Raw genomic sequence first — 14546 nt, forward strand, 5'->3', positions numbered from 1 at the left:
CGATGTGGGACAGAGATCACAATGTGACATTGAGGACAATGGTTTCTCTCGTGGAAGCCATAATGCTTGGGATGACACTGCAATTCATTGGAGGAAGCAGCAGCAGCGTGACAGGGTCAAATTCGAAGACCATCCTCAAAAAAATCAGTACTCCAGGAAAGTGTGAGTCTATGAAGCAGGTAGCCAGCAGGAAAGGCAGTACCCAGGCAGAATTGGGCTCGCAAATGGAAGGAGAGCCAGTTTGAATCGGGGCTGTGGTATGGCACCACCATTACTCATCGTGGTTTTTCCACTAAAAGAGATTCATGGGCGGAGTTTCCCCGGTCACAGCTGAAAGCCCACATGGCAGCCAGAGAGCTCAGTGCATGCCAGAGGTCCAATGCTGCAGGCATAGCAGACCTGCACTGCTTTTTTCCTTCAAGTGAAGCTTTTTTTCAAAAAGAAAGCAATCAAAAGTTCTAGCAGAGAATTCTTGTACACAAGAAGTTTGGCACCGTGTCCACAAAATACCCAGCGATGACCTAGAAGGTTCAAGATTTCTTCCAAGAGTTCCAACTCTTCAAGCAGCATATGGAACTTTTCCCCCTCTCTGTCCTGTACACTATTACTATCTCAGTCAATATTAAGATAACTAAAGTTCCCCATTATCATTCTCTAAAGTTTTTGCACCTGTCTGTAATTTCCTTGTAAATTTGCTTTCCCACTAGTTGGTGGCCTACAGAATACACCCAGTAGTGTAATGGTACCTAAAGTTATAAGTCTAAAGTTATGATTTGAAATAGTTGAGTTCAATATTGAGTCAATAGAGGAGATGCTGTTCTTCAAGCTTACATTGAACTTCATTGGAACAGCATAGAAGGCCAAGGACAGCATAGTAGTGGGGAGAAGAATTAAAATGCCAAGTGACTGCAAGCTCAGGGTCATGCTTGTGGACTGAATGGAGGTTTTCAGCAAGGCAATCCCCAATAAGCATTCCGTCTCCCAACGTAGAGGAGACCATATATGAGTAGCAAATATAATATACTAACTGAAAAGAAGTACAAGTGAATCACTGTGTAACTTGTAAGATGTGTTTGGGGCCTTGGACATTGGGAAGGGAGGAGGTGAAAGGGCAGGTTTTGCATCTCCTGCGCTTGGACGGGCAGGTGGTACAGGAGGGGAAGGTGTGTTGAGGGTAATTAAGAGTGGACCATGGTGTCATGGAGGGAACAGTTTTTGGAATGCTGAAAGAAGAGGTGATGGGAGGATGTGTTTGATGGCAGCATCACACTGGAGATGGCGGAAGTGGAGAAGGATGATCCATAGAATGCCACACTGGTTGAGTAAAACGTGAGAACAAGGGGAACCCTATCATTGTTCTGGGAACGAGGGGAAGGGACATGGGCAGATGTGTGGGAAATGAGAGTGACATAGTTGAGGGCCCTGTTAACCATGGTGGAGGGGAGGCCTCAGTTAAGCTCCCAAATTTCCGTTGTGATCAGGTGAGGAGGAATCGAAAGGCCACCCGCTCTTGTCCCTCTCCTTATTTGACCGCAACACGGTTTATTCCTTTTTAAACAGTGGATGTGTTTACCAATTCAGTGAGTGTTTAACCCTTTATGTGGTATGATCATAAAAGAACCAACTGGACAGGTTGCCTTAAGTTTAAACAAGAAAGAGGTTAGTTTATTGTACTTAAAATCAAATCCCAATCAATTGAAAATAATAAACTATGCTACGACTTTCTCTCTCACACACACACACACACATGAGAATCACACACACACAAATAGGTTACAGAGTGATAAAGAAGAGTTTGGTTGGATTAGAGTCCAGAACAAATAAAAATAATATACAGTCTGTGGGGTGTGGTAATTCCAGCTAAATTTGTGGTTCTGAAGTCTCTGGTGGTAGAAGGGCACTTGCAGCTGGTCCAACTGGTTCAGGGTTTTCTTAGAGACAGTGATGTAGTTGGCTTTCTTCCCTTGGGGCTCTGTCTACAGCAATGATAGGCTTGGATGTCCTGCAGTCGCAGACAGGTTTAGCAACTTGCAAGGTTATCTGGAGAGAAAGAGACACAGCCCCACCAGGGTCCTTACATGATATATACCAACTAAATTTGCCAGAGAAAAGTTAGGGCTTGTCCATTCCAGTGTAAGGACATTTCTATTGATAAATCTTAATTACTGCCAAATAACCTCTCTGGTACTGAAAATTAACTTTTACAAATGTGGTGTCTCATTCAGATTTTTAATTATTTTTGGAGATATAAACAATGTAAAAACCTTTTCCTTGTGTCACGCTCACAAGAAGCGCAGCAATGTAAATACAGAAACAAATGGAAAAGTTATAAAAAATTAGAGCAATTTAAAAAGACTGGTTGGTACATTTGCTAATAACAAAATGGAGGACAAGTCACATGACCCATACCAACTCCTGCACTAAAATGCACATCCATGACTACTAGAACTAAAACCAATTAACCCTGTCTGCATGGAAAGGAGACAGCTTATCATATATGAATGTGGGCTATACACAAAACGTACTAAGACAAAGCTATTCCCAGACTCTATGAGCTGAAATTTATCCGGGTGCCGCGCTCCACAGTGGCGCCCTTTAAACTCAACGGGGTGCCCGCAATTAGAGGTCACCACAGACCCCCTGTGATATTACCTGCAGGGGCTCATTAGCATCACTGCGCCGAGCCTCCCCCCCGTATTACGTGGGGAGAGGCGGGACATTTGGCAAACTGAGGAACCCTTTGACAGCTGTGCAGCAGATGCTGGGGCCCTATTTAAAGAGCCCCAGCACCTGCTTCCTGATAATTGTCAAAGAAATACTTATCTCACTGCTGAAGAGTGGGGCTGCTGTCAATCTGGCAGCAAAACAGAAAGTGCTGGAGAAGCCCTGCAGGTCATGTAGCATCTGTGGAGAGAGAAGCAGAGTTAACTTGACCAAGTTCACAGACCTGAAAGTTAACTGTGCTTCTCTCGTCACAGATGCTGCCTGACCTGCTGAGTTACCCCAGCACTTTCTGCTTTGCTGCCACATACTTACCCTGCCAGTCCCAGTATCCTGTGAAGTTGCAATCCTCTTCTCCCACTTGACTGTTACATTGCTTCGTGTAGGCGTGCCGCACCTGGGTAAATAATCTTAATTTTGCACATTCCAGGATGTGAGACTTAAATGTATCATAAAATGCAAACACACAACAGAAGTAAAACCATAATTGAAGAATATTTACATACTATGGGCTTCTAATCATCTGACTCTGAAAAACCACAGACTAATATACATTTGAAATCTGTATAGAATCTTCAGGCATGATGGGGAGGGGATAAAAGAGGAGGTGACATTGCACTGTTGATCAAGGAGTCAATTACTACAGTACGTTCTTCAAATGAGGCCATATGGGTAGAACTTAAAAACAAAAAGGGGGCAATCACTTGGCTGGGAGTGTACTACAGGCCTCCAAATAGTCAGGGAGAGATATAGGAGGAGCAGATATGTAGGCAAATCTCAGAGAGGTGTAAAAGTAATAGGGTAATAATAATAGGGGATTTCAATTTACCTAATATCAACTGGGATAGTCTTAGTTTAAAAGGCTTTAAGTGGGCAGAATTCTTAAAATGCATACAGGAGAGCTTTTTGAGCCAGTACGTAGAAAGTCCTACAAGAGAAGGGGCAGTACTGGACCTAATCCTAGGGAATGAAGCTGGACAAGTGGTAGAAGTGTCAGTGGGTGGGCATTTCGGGGATAGAGACCATAACTCTGTAAGATTTAAGGTAGTTATGGAAAAGGACAAAGACGGGCCGGAAATAAAGGTACTGAATTGGAGGAAGGCCGATTTCAATATGATAAAACAGGATCTGCCGGAGTGGACTGGGAGCAGCTACTTGTAGGAAAATCTACATCAGACCAGTGAGTGTCATTCAAAGAGGAAATAGTAAGGGTTCAGAGCCAACATGTACCCATTAAGATACTAGAGGAGTATAGAAAGTGTAGGGGGTACTAAAAAAGTAATTAGGAGAGCGAAGAGGGGACATGAAAAAACACTGGCGGGCAAGATAAAGGAAAATCCTAAGGTGTTTTATAAGTATATTAAGGGTAAGAGGATAACCAGGGAAAGAGTGGGGCCCATTAGGGACCAAAGTGGCAATCTGTGTGTGGAGCCAGAGGATATAGATGAGGTTTTAAATGATTACTTTGCATCTGTGTTCATATGGAGAAGGACGATGCAGATGTAGAGATCAGGGAGGGGGATTGTGATATACTTGAACATATTAGCATTGAAAGGGAGGAAGTATTAGCTGTTTTAGCGGGCTTAAAAGTGGATAAATCCCCAGGCCCAGATGAGATGTATCCCAGGCTGTTATGTGAGGCAAGGGAGGAGATAGCAGGGGCTCTGACACAAATTTTCAAATCCTCTCTGGCCATAGGAGAGGTACCAGAGGATTGGAGGACAGCAAATGTGATGCAATTATTTAAGAAGGGTAGCAGGGATAAACCAGGTAATTACAGGCTGGTGAGGCTAACATCAGTGGTTGAGAAAATATTGGAAAAAATTCTGAGGGACAGAATTAATCTCCACTTGGAGAGGCAGGGATTAATCAGGGATAGTCAGCATGGCTTTGTCAGGGGGAGATTCTGTCTAACAAATTTGATTGAATTTTTTGAGGTGGTGACTAGATGTGTAGATGAGGGTAAAGCAGTTGATGTAGTCTACATGGACTTCAGTAAGGCTTTTGATAAGGTCCCGCATGGGAGATTGGTTAAGAAGGTAAGAGCCCATGGGATCCAGGGCAATTTGGCATAGTGGATCCAAAACTGGCTTAGTGGCAAGAGGCAAATGGTGATGGTCGAGGGTTGTTTTTGTGAGTGGAAGCCTGTGACCAGTGGTGTACCACAGGGATAGGTGTTGGGACCCTTTCTGTTTGTAGTGTACATTCATGATTTAGACGTGAATATAGGAGGTATGATAAGTAAGTTCGCAGATGACACGAAAATTGGTGGTGACGTAAATAGTGAGGAGGAAAGCCTTAGATTACAGGATGATATAGATGGGCTGGTAAAATGGGCAGAGCAGTGGCAAACGGAATTTAATCCTGAGAAGTGTGAGATGATGCATTTTGGGAGGACTAACAATACAATGGATGGTAGGACCCTAGGAAGTACAGAAGGTCAGAGGGTTCCTTGGTGTACTTGTCCATAGATCACTGAAGGCAGCAGCATAGGTAGATAAGGTGGTTAGGAAGGCATATGGGATACTTGCCTTTATCAGCCGAGGCATAGAATATAAGAACAGGGAGGTTAAGATGGGGCTGTATAAAATGCTAGTTAGGCCACAGCTAGAGTACTGTGTACAGTTCTGGGCACCACACTATAGGACGGATGTGATTGCACTCGAGAGGGTATAGAGGAGATTCACCAGGATGTTGCCTGGGCTGGAGCATTTCAGCTATGAAGAGAGACTAAAAAGGCTAGGGTTGTTTTCCTTAGCGCAGAGAAGGCTGAAGGGGGATATGATTGAGGTATACAAAATCATGAGGGGCATTGATATGTTAGATAGGAAGAAACTTTTTTCCCTTAGCGGAGGGGTCAATAACCAGGGGGCATAGATTTATGGTAGGGGGAAGGAGGTTTAGAGGGAATTTGAGGAAAATCTTTTTCACCCAGAGGGTGGTTGGAATCTGGAATGCACTGCCTGAAGAGGTGGTAAAGGCAGGAACCCTCACAACATTTAAGAAGTATTTAGATGAGTACTTGAAACGCCATAGCATACAAGGCGACGGGCCAAGTGCCGGAAAATGGGATTAGTGTAGTTAGATGGTTGATGGCTGGCACAGATACGATGGGTCAAAGGGCCTGTTTTGGTGCTGTATAACTCTATGATTCTATGTATTTATTTCACTGCTGTTATGTGAAAATTAAACAAAATTAAACCTGCAATTAAACAATCTGTATTGAAAAAAACAGAAAAATATGTTCATATTCTAGCTGCATTGCCAAGCAGAAATATTACACCCATAAATATGATCAGCTGCTGCAGAAGCAAATTGTTTGTGAACGCGCAATGTGTAATAGTTGAATAACCATGACAATGGCACAGATTTCCACACTAGTCAAGACAAACCTTGCAGCCAGAAGTCAGAGCAGTTACATGGTGGAGTCACCTTTGCATTTAAAGGACCACACCAAAAGTCAAGGATGGCAGAGGGGTGCTCTAGGATGGCCACACTGTGTAACGAAGCCTCCCTGCTCACTCTCCTCCAGGCTGTGCCAGCAAAGCGGGAGGTCCTTTTCACCAGCGATGGTAAGAAGAGGCCCTCCTGCCTGAACAAGGCAGTCTGGCTGGAGGTGGCAGAGAAGGTGAGTAGCCATGGGGCTATCCAGCATCAAAGGGTCCAATGCCGGAAGGGGATGAACGATTACTCACCCAGCCAGCCAGAGCCCTCTAGGCCTCATGCGCACAGTGTATGACTGCCAAAGGCATCCACAGCCAAAGGGCTATCATAGCAGCAGCCTTCCTACAGCCAGGCTGCTAGTGCAGAAGTGGCACCGCATAGGAGAATCTGCAAGCATTTCAAACGAGCATCCTGACTCAGATGGGTTTGCATGGGTGACACAACACCCTAGAAAGGCCGGAAACAAAATCGTCTTCACTAACATTGCGTTGCTTTTACTGTGTGAATGAAGTGTGCCAGCATGTACTGATCGTGGCTCCTCTCATTACATCATTGACCTTTCAGAATTGCCAATGTATGGAATAACATTATTGCCATGCCAGTATCACTCGTGTGCGTCTCCACGGATACAGCAATGTGGACAATGGCTCAGTATTCTGCTGCAAGTAATGGTGTACGCAAAGATGTTGCAGATGCAGACTGCTGCACAACAGGTGAACGAGGGTGCTGTATGGCGTGCGGAGCCCATGGTGGTTCCTTTGGCATGGAGAACCTTTGAGCAATGAGGTGCTGCTGTGCATCCCTAGCTCACTGCTCGGCCTACATGCGGTGCCTGGATGTTCTCTGTCCTCCCATGTGCCTTCCCTGCTGTAACACCTCAGCGTCCTCATTGTCCGAGGATGAGTCCTGCTCATGTCTCTCCTCATCCTGCAAGGCCTGCCCCCTATTGACTGTATAGTTGTGCAGAGCACAGCAAACAACAGGGATACGAGCTACCATGCACACAGCGTATGACTGCCAAAGGCATCCACAGCCAAAGGGCTATCATAGCAGCAGCCTTCCTACAGCCAGGCTGCTAGTGCAGAAGTGGCACCATGTAGGAGAATCTGCAAGCATTTCAAACAAGCATCCTGACACAGATGGGTCTGCATGGGTGACACAACACCCTATAAAGGCGGAAACAAAATTGTCTTCACTAACATTGCGTTATTCAGTAGGGCACAGAGATGTGTTACCGCCTCTCTCGACATCCGCAGTAGCCTCTGACACTGGCACTGGCACTCTGACATCTGCAGGTATGTCATGCAGGAACTGTAGATGCGCGGTGATCTGTAGTGGTGAGCTCTCCTTGGGTGCTGCTGCTCATGACCGGGGGGTCTCTATGTGTGCTACAAACGCCTGTTGGTTTTGCCTGCGGGGCATACAAGAAGCGCATCAATGAATACAGGGTGAACCATCCCCATCTCCAAATTGCAATTCAACTCGATTCCTTCAATTCTTCGAAGGTTCCTGACAGGGCAGAGATTGATGTTGAGTGGTGCATCAGGTGCTTTGAGGTGTGGTATCGCATAACATTTCCTGTCTTAGCTTCCACTAAGAGTGGCACCGCATGACCACATAGGGATTGAACATGCTGCATAGATTGACCCACAAGACATCTAAGTGTCACACGCCTACCGTCTGTGGCACTCTCCCCATATACAGGGTGACTCAAGTGCGATTGTTCCTTCAATGACAGAGGCAGTCAATGGCACAGAGCTGCCAACCATTACTGAGGGCAGAATCACAGTGGCTCCCTTCGGTAATGCAGAGTGCGACCCCTGAATATGCCCCCTCTCTCCTCCCTTTAAGAATGCAGAGTGAGACCCCTGAATATCCCCCCTCCCTCCTCCCTTCTGTAATGCAGAGTGAAACCCCTGAATAACAGAACTTACCTTTGCTGGCGACAACCTCTGCCTCTGAGGACTTGCCGGCTTTTCAAATTGTGAACGGGACGGCAGGTAACGGCCGCCCGGTTGGCAAAAAATCCAGAAGTGTCCATTGAGAGGCAGCGGGCTGCATAATCTGCAGAGGTAAATACCGTTTAACATATTCTAATAGGGGTGCCACTGCCATGCACCGGAGTGGGGGGGCCACACCGAGGTTCCCCCACCGCCAGTAATTTGCGGCGGGCCCTTCTTGACATCGCTGGCCATGGTGGGCCTCTCCCTGCAAACTTTTCTGGCCCCCGTGCTGCGACCCACTGCGCTGAGGGGATGGTAAGATCCGGCTCTATGTCTCCAGCTACCTTTCACCACAATAGAGTGTGAACAGCCCTCATTATCAAAACAGGGCCATCAAAAGCTATTGTATCAGCCCATCAAGAACTGAGACCTAAAGTCACATGGACAAAACTAACACTTGTGAGTTTACCTTTAAAGGTAATAATTTTTAAGAACAAAGGGGGTCTTTCCAGTTCAGAACATCAGTCTTTCCAGCCACACGGAAGACATCGAAAACTATCTTGAATTCCAGCACAAGGCTGAAAGAGAGAGAGATCAGTTCCAGCTAAGACATTTGGACCCCACTGAGACAAGTTGAAAGCCAACTATAACAGAGAAAAGAGCATTTTAAACAACTCCTCCAGCTGTGAAAACTTAACCAAGAATATCAGCACCATCTACAAACTGAAGTGAACCGCCAGAAGTCTTCAGCAACCCAGCAAATACAAGGCAACCAGAAAACAGGTCTACAACATTAAAACTCATCTTCTGAGAGAATCCCACAGATTTTTCCTGAAACAACAGACTTTTAGACGCTGAACTCTTACTGCCTCTTACCCTTTACTTTCTATCTAACTTTTCTTGAGTGTGCATGAGAGTGAATGAGTGCATGGGTAGTGTTGTGAACATTTCGGGTGATTTAAACTCATTGTCTGTTTATTTGGCCAACAAAACACAGGAGCTGAAGCACTAATTTAAACAAAAACAGTACTAATGGTCAATAGGGAGGTGAACCAGTGGAAGCCAGCCATACCATCACCCACCTGTTCATAACACTTGTTGCTTTCATCTCCCTGTCTTAATCCCATCTTTCTTTGACTTTCTGTGCATGATTTGACATTGAATAAAATACACCTCCTGGTTCGTACTCTGGCTGCTCACTAATATTGCATTAATTTGATCCGTTAAGAAGATACATAACTGCTTGTCCTATTCACACAGGTCCCAGGTCTCCTGTAAACTGTGCTCTACCAAAATGGTTCTCTAATCACAGTAAGTTCCAGTGCAAAAATCCCTTAGAAAGTGTAAATGTAACGAACGGCTAGCCCGTTGATAGCAAAGTCTGGTTTTATAGTGCTGTACTAGTATGTCTTCTCATTCATAAATAAAAACAAGAAATGCTGGAAATACTCAGCAGATCTGTCAGCACTTCCTGTTTTTATTTCAGATTTCCAGTATCTGCCGTATTTTGCTTTTATTTACATCTTCTCATTCACCTGATTGAAGCTGGTAGCATTCCGTAAACTGGAGACATTATTCTATGCTTTATTCATTTAATTACAGCAACATAGAAACTCCAAGATATAAAAACAAGAAATGCTGGAACCACTCAGCAGGTCTGGCAGCATCTGTGAAAAGAGAAGCAGAGTTAACGTTTCGGGTCAGTGACCCTTCTTCGGAACTGGGCAGCTGCAGTACCGAAGAAGGGTCACTGACCCGAAATGTTAACTCTGCTTCTCTTTCCATAGATGCTGCCAGACCTGCTGAGTGGTTCCAGCATTTCTTGTTTTTATTTCAGATTTCCAGCATCCGCAGTATTTTGCTTTTAGAAACTCCACGAACGCCCACCTGTGAAACCTGTTTCAACTGGTTTCATGAACTTGTACCTGTAGGTGCTTAGCATATTGGAAAAAAATGGCTACAGTTCGAGTTAGTGGTGAAACTTTACAGGGAATAATGATTGACTAGGATACAAGCATAACATTTTGTATATGTTAAAATGAGAGGGTTTTTTTGGATTCAGGAATATTTACTTCTGCTTCCACATAGGGGAAAGCACTAACCACTTAGCCCCAAAATGAAGGCGGTCTGTGGTGCTCCAATGAGACAGTCCCTGCAATGATTGACATGTTCTAAGTCTTCCGGAAGGAACTTAACCTGGCAGAGTGGAGGCAAGTACAAGAGCAAGGTTGGAAGGTTATCACAAAATCAAGACCGCTAGTTTACACTCACTTTTAGAGAGATTGTTTCTTTTAAATACCCCTCGATCGTAAGAATTGACAGAAGAATGCTTGCTGAAGTTGGCTTGACGCTGTTTTTTGGTAAGTGTTTATATTAATCTGTATACAGTATACCTGGAATCATGGCTGGTGGCCACACCTTATACAGTAACTGCTGCAAGAAACGCGCTTTTGAATTCAGCTGAGAGTGGAGTTTGGTCAGATAGCCTGAACTTTATTTATTGTGTTCATTAAGTGTGACTGCAAAAATATTTCCGTTCCTTTATTCTTTCTTTGATACTTGTTTTAGTCTTTCTCGCTTTTATTTGTTAAACTAATCGGCTACTCTGTTTCCTTCGAGGAAGTTGCCAAACCAAACCAGACCTGTTGCGTGTTTTTTCTCCGGAGCGCACTGAGCGAGTTAGACTAAGCCGAAGACGTTTTATATTTAAGAATCAGTGAAACGAACACCATTTAAAGGCAGGGAGATATTAAAGAGTTGGGATCCGATTTGCCATATTGACTGCCAGGAGAAGTTTCATTTTGCCAGCTGCTGTAAAAACAGTATTTTACGATGTGGCAGTCTTTCTTACTTAATGTTAAGGTTTAAAATGAATTTTTGTCTGAATTCATGTCATGATCTCACTCGGATGTAACCTATGTCCTGCTTCTATAGGGGCTGGGGGCATATCAAGGGGCTGGGGGCATATCAAAGATCTGGGTAACAATCTTAAGTGCATCATGTGGCAAGTCCCATACTTTTAAAATTATTGTATTTCTAACCATTTCTTCTCTCTGGTTGGATTTAGCTTTAGCAAGGCCATTCTAATATTCTATTTGGTAATCGTAATGAGTCTCCCATAGTATAGATATTATCAAAGCGTCCGACCTCACAACCTGCCCCACATTTCCTTGGCTTGCACCACATCAGATAATTACGGTTGTCAGAATTCTTTGCGTTTAGTTATCTGTTCATGTATTAACTTTGAAACTTAAATTATTTTCTCCCTAAATGTTGTTTGGTGGCCCAGATTTTCTGTATCCATAACACATTTTGTTTTATAGGACTGTCTGGGCTCAATTCTGTTTTATTAATATTGTATTGACATTTTGCAGTATTATGTTGCTTTGGGGCAGAAGCTTAACTGGTGCCCACTGTTGAAGTCAAGAGGTTACAGCTTCCCCTGGGTTCTATTATCTGACATTTTAGTCAACAATTATACAAATCTGTTTCAATTATTTAACAATTCAATAGTTTAATAGTAATAGAGGAACCTTGGTGTACTTGTCCATAGATCACTGAAGGCAGCAGCACAGGTAGATAAGGTGGTTAGGAAGTCATATGGGATACTTGCCTTTATTAGCCGAGGCATAGAATATAAAAGCAGGGAGGTTAAGATGGAGCTGTATAAAATGCTAGTTAGGCCACAGCTGGAATACTGTGTACAGTTCTGGTCGCCACACTATAGGAAGGATGTGATTGCACTGGAGAGGGTGCAGAGGAGATTCACCAGGATGTTGCCTGGGCTGGAGTATTTCAGCTATGAAGAGAGACTGGATAGGCTAGGGTTGTTTTCCTAGGAGCAGAGAAGGCTGAGGGGGGACCTCATTTGAGGTGAACAAGATTAGGAGGGGCATAGATAGGAAGAAACTTTTTCCCTTAGTGGAGGTGTCAATAACCAGGGGGCATAGATTTAAGGTAAGGGGTAAGAGGTTTAGAGGGGATTTGAGGAAAAATCTTTTCACCGAGAGGCTGGTTGGAATCTGGAACACACTGTCTGAAGGGGTAGTAGAGGCAGAAACCCTCACAAAATTTAAGAAGTATTTAGATGAGCACTTGAAATACCATAGCATATGAGGCTACGGGCCAAGTGCTGGAAAATGGGATTAGAATAGATAAGCTTGATGACTGGTGTGGACACGGTGGGCTGAAGTGCCTGTTTCTGTGCTGTATAACTCTATGACTCTAAAATAAAAGCAAAAAACTGCAGATGCTGAAAATCTGAAATTAAAACAAAATGCTGGAAATATGCAGCAGGTCTGGCAGCATCTGTGGAGAGAGAGAGAAGCAAGAGTTAACGTTTCAGGTCAGTGACCTTTCATCAGAACCTATGAAAGATCACTGACCTGAAACGTTAACTCTTTCTCTCTCCACAGATGCTGCCAGACCTGCTGAGTATTTCCAGCATTTTTTGTTCTTATTACAATAGTTTGATAGACCTGATTGAGCCATTAATTCAATGTAATTATAATAGTAACGGTTTATAAACTCTGTTATGTAAGATTTTGGAAAGCTGGATGGGAGACTTAAGAGAATGCTGTCATTTGCAACAAAAGAAAGACCAAACTTGAATTAAAATAGTGCCTTTCACCACCTCAGGATATCTCAAAATGCTTTACATTCAATGGTTATATTGAAGTGTAGCCACTGTTGTAACATAGGGGAACATGGCAATCAATTTCACACAAACAGCAATGAGATAAATGATCACAAAATCTGTTCCTTGTGGTGTTAATGAGGGGATGAATGTTGGCCAGAACATCAACTTTCCTGTTCTTTAATAGCACCAAGGGGTTGTTCTCTTCCACCTGAGCAGGTCATTGGGGCCTTTTTTTTTTAATGCCTCCTCTCAAAGATAGCACCTCCAACAATACAGGACTCCTTCAGTATGCTACTGTACAACAAGAATGTTGAAAGAACATCTCCATTTTGATTTTTTGCCACTGAGTGGTGTGCTACATAGTATCAGCAGTAGAGTGAAACAGGTGTGATGCCAGGAACTGGGTGTGACTGAAACTTGTATGATTATGCAATAGTGCTTTGTAAAATATATAAGAAGGTACTTTGATTTCCCATAAATTTACACCAAGGAATTGAATAACCTTGTGACTAAAAATCAGCTTATTTTTTCACTGTTTCTCAATATTAGTTGACAATTTACCATGCAAGCCAAAAATAACAATCATAAAATGACAGCACAGAAGGAGGCTATTCAATTAGTCCAACTTGCCTTCTCTTTCCCTTGGCAATTTTTTTTTCTATTTCGGTTTTTATCTAATTCCCCTTTTGAAAGTTAAATTAATCTGCTTCTACCACCCTTTCAGGCAGTGCATTCCAGATCATAACTCATTGCCTAAAAGTGTTTTTCCTCATGTCACCTCAGGTTCTTTTGCCAATTAGCTTAAATCTGTGTCCTCTGCTTACCAACCCTTCAAGCACACTATAAACAATTTTTCCTTATTTACTCTATCAAAACTGTTAATGATTTTAAACACCTTGATCAAATCTCCCCTTAATCCTTCTCTGCTCTAAGGAGAACAACTCCAATTTCTCTAGTCACTATGACCTCTCTGGGAAGTATTAGATAATTTAAAAAATCGTTTCAGGGCCTTCAATACAGCTTCGCAGGGTTCAGTTCTTTTCACCTCAGACACTGAATTTGTGAACTGAAATCTTTTATAACTCAGTCATCGCAAATGTTGCATTCTACACACCCAAAACAAGACAAAAATTCTTAATTCTGTGTTGTTCCCTCCTCCATGCCAACTCTGGTTGGCATGGGATTGCATGAGTTACAGGTGTGCTGATCTAATCATTTAACATTTTTTATTTATTTATATACCCACCCCCACTGCCAAGACTGAGGCACACACAATTTTTGCCACATGAACATTAAAACTTTAAAAAATTGCAAGCCCCTGACTGGAAAATGATTTGCATAGTAACAGATGGTGTTGAAGCAATGGGGTCCCAGTAGTTCTTTCCCCAATACACAGAAGTGGTCAGACCAGTTTTAGTCACATGACGAACTGGCTGTTGCAGAGGTTTGAACTGAGAATTTTAAATTGGAGAAAACAGTACTTGAGATCAGAAAGCTGTGTGCTCATGGACTGAGAAGATATCCTCTCCTGTCTGCCTGCCTCCATCTCTTTCCCATGGAACTGCATCTTGTGAACACACGTAAGCTCAGAGAGAAAGATCTCTCACGTGAACAAGGTTTATGAAGAATACTGGGCCCCAACGAAATGGAAGACCATATCTTCAATCAAGGACTACAACAAGCTCGAGAAACAGTAACAATATATCGCCTCAAATTGTTCTACTTAGCACTTCTCTTTTCTGTCTCTATTTGCATGTGTGTATCGTGCGTGCATGCTAGCATGGGCGCAAGGTGTTTCC

General features: G+C 43.4%; 1 protein-coding gene across 1 annotated transcript in view; it reads left to right on the plus strand.

Annotated features, from left to right (window-relative positions):
• The first annotated feature begins 10086 nt into the window (after positions 1–10086).
• The window catches only part of LOC137374565 (cell surface A33 antigen-like), a 52859-nt gene continuing 48399 nt past the window's right edge, over positions 10087–14546 (plus strand). Inside the window, exon 1 of the mRNA XM_068040856.1 lies at positions 10087–10468. Within this exon, the coding sequence (XP_067896957.1) occupies positions 10435–10468 (34 nt within the window). The 5' untranslated portion in view covers positions 10087–10434. The remainder of the gene's footprint in view (positions 10469–14546) is intronic.

The sequence above is a fragment of the Heterodontus francisci genome, chromosome 10 (genome assembly GCF_036365525.1).
Source record: "Heterodontus francisci isolate sHetFra1 chromosome 10, sHetFra1.hap1, whole genome shotgun sequence".
Classification (NCBI taxonomy): domain Eukaryota; kingdom Metazoa; phylum Chordata; class Chondrichthyes; order Heterodontiformes; family Heterodontidae; genus Heterodontus; species Heterodontus francisci.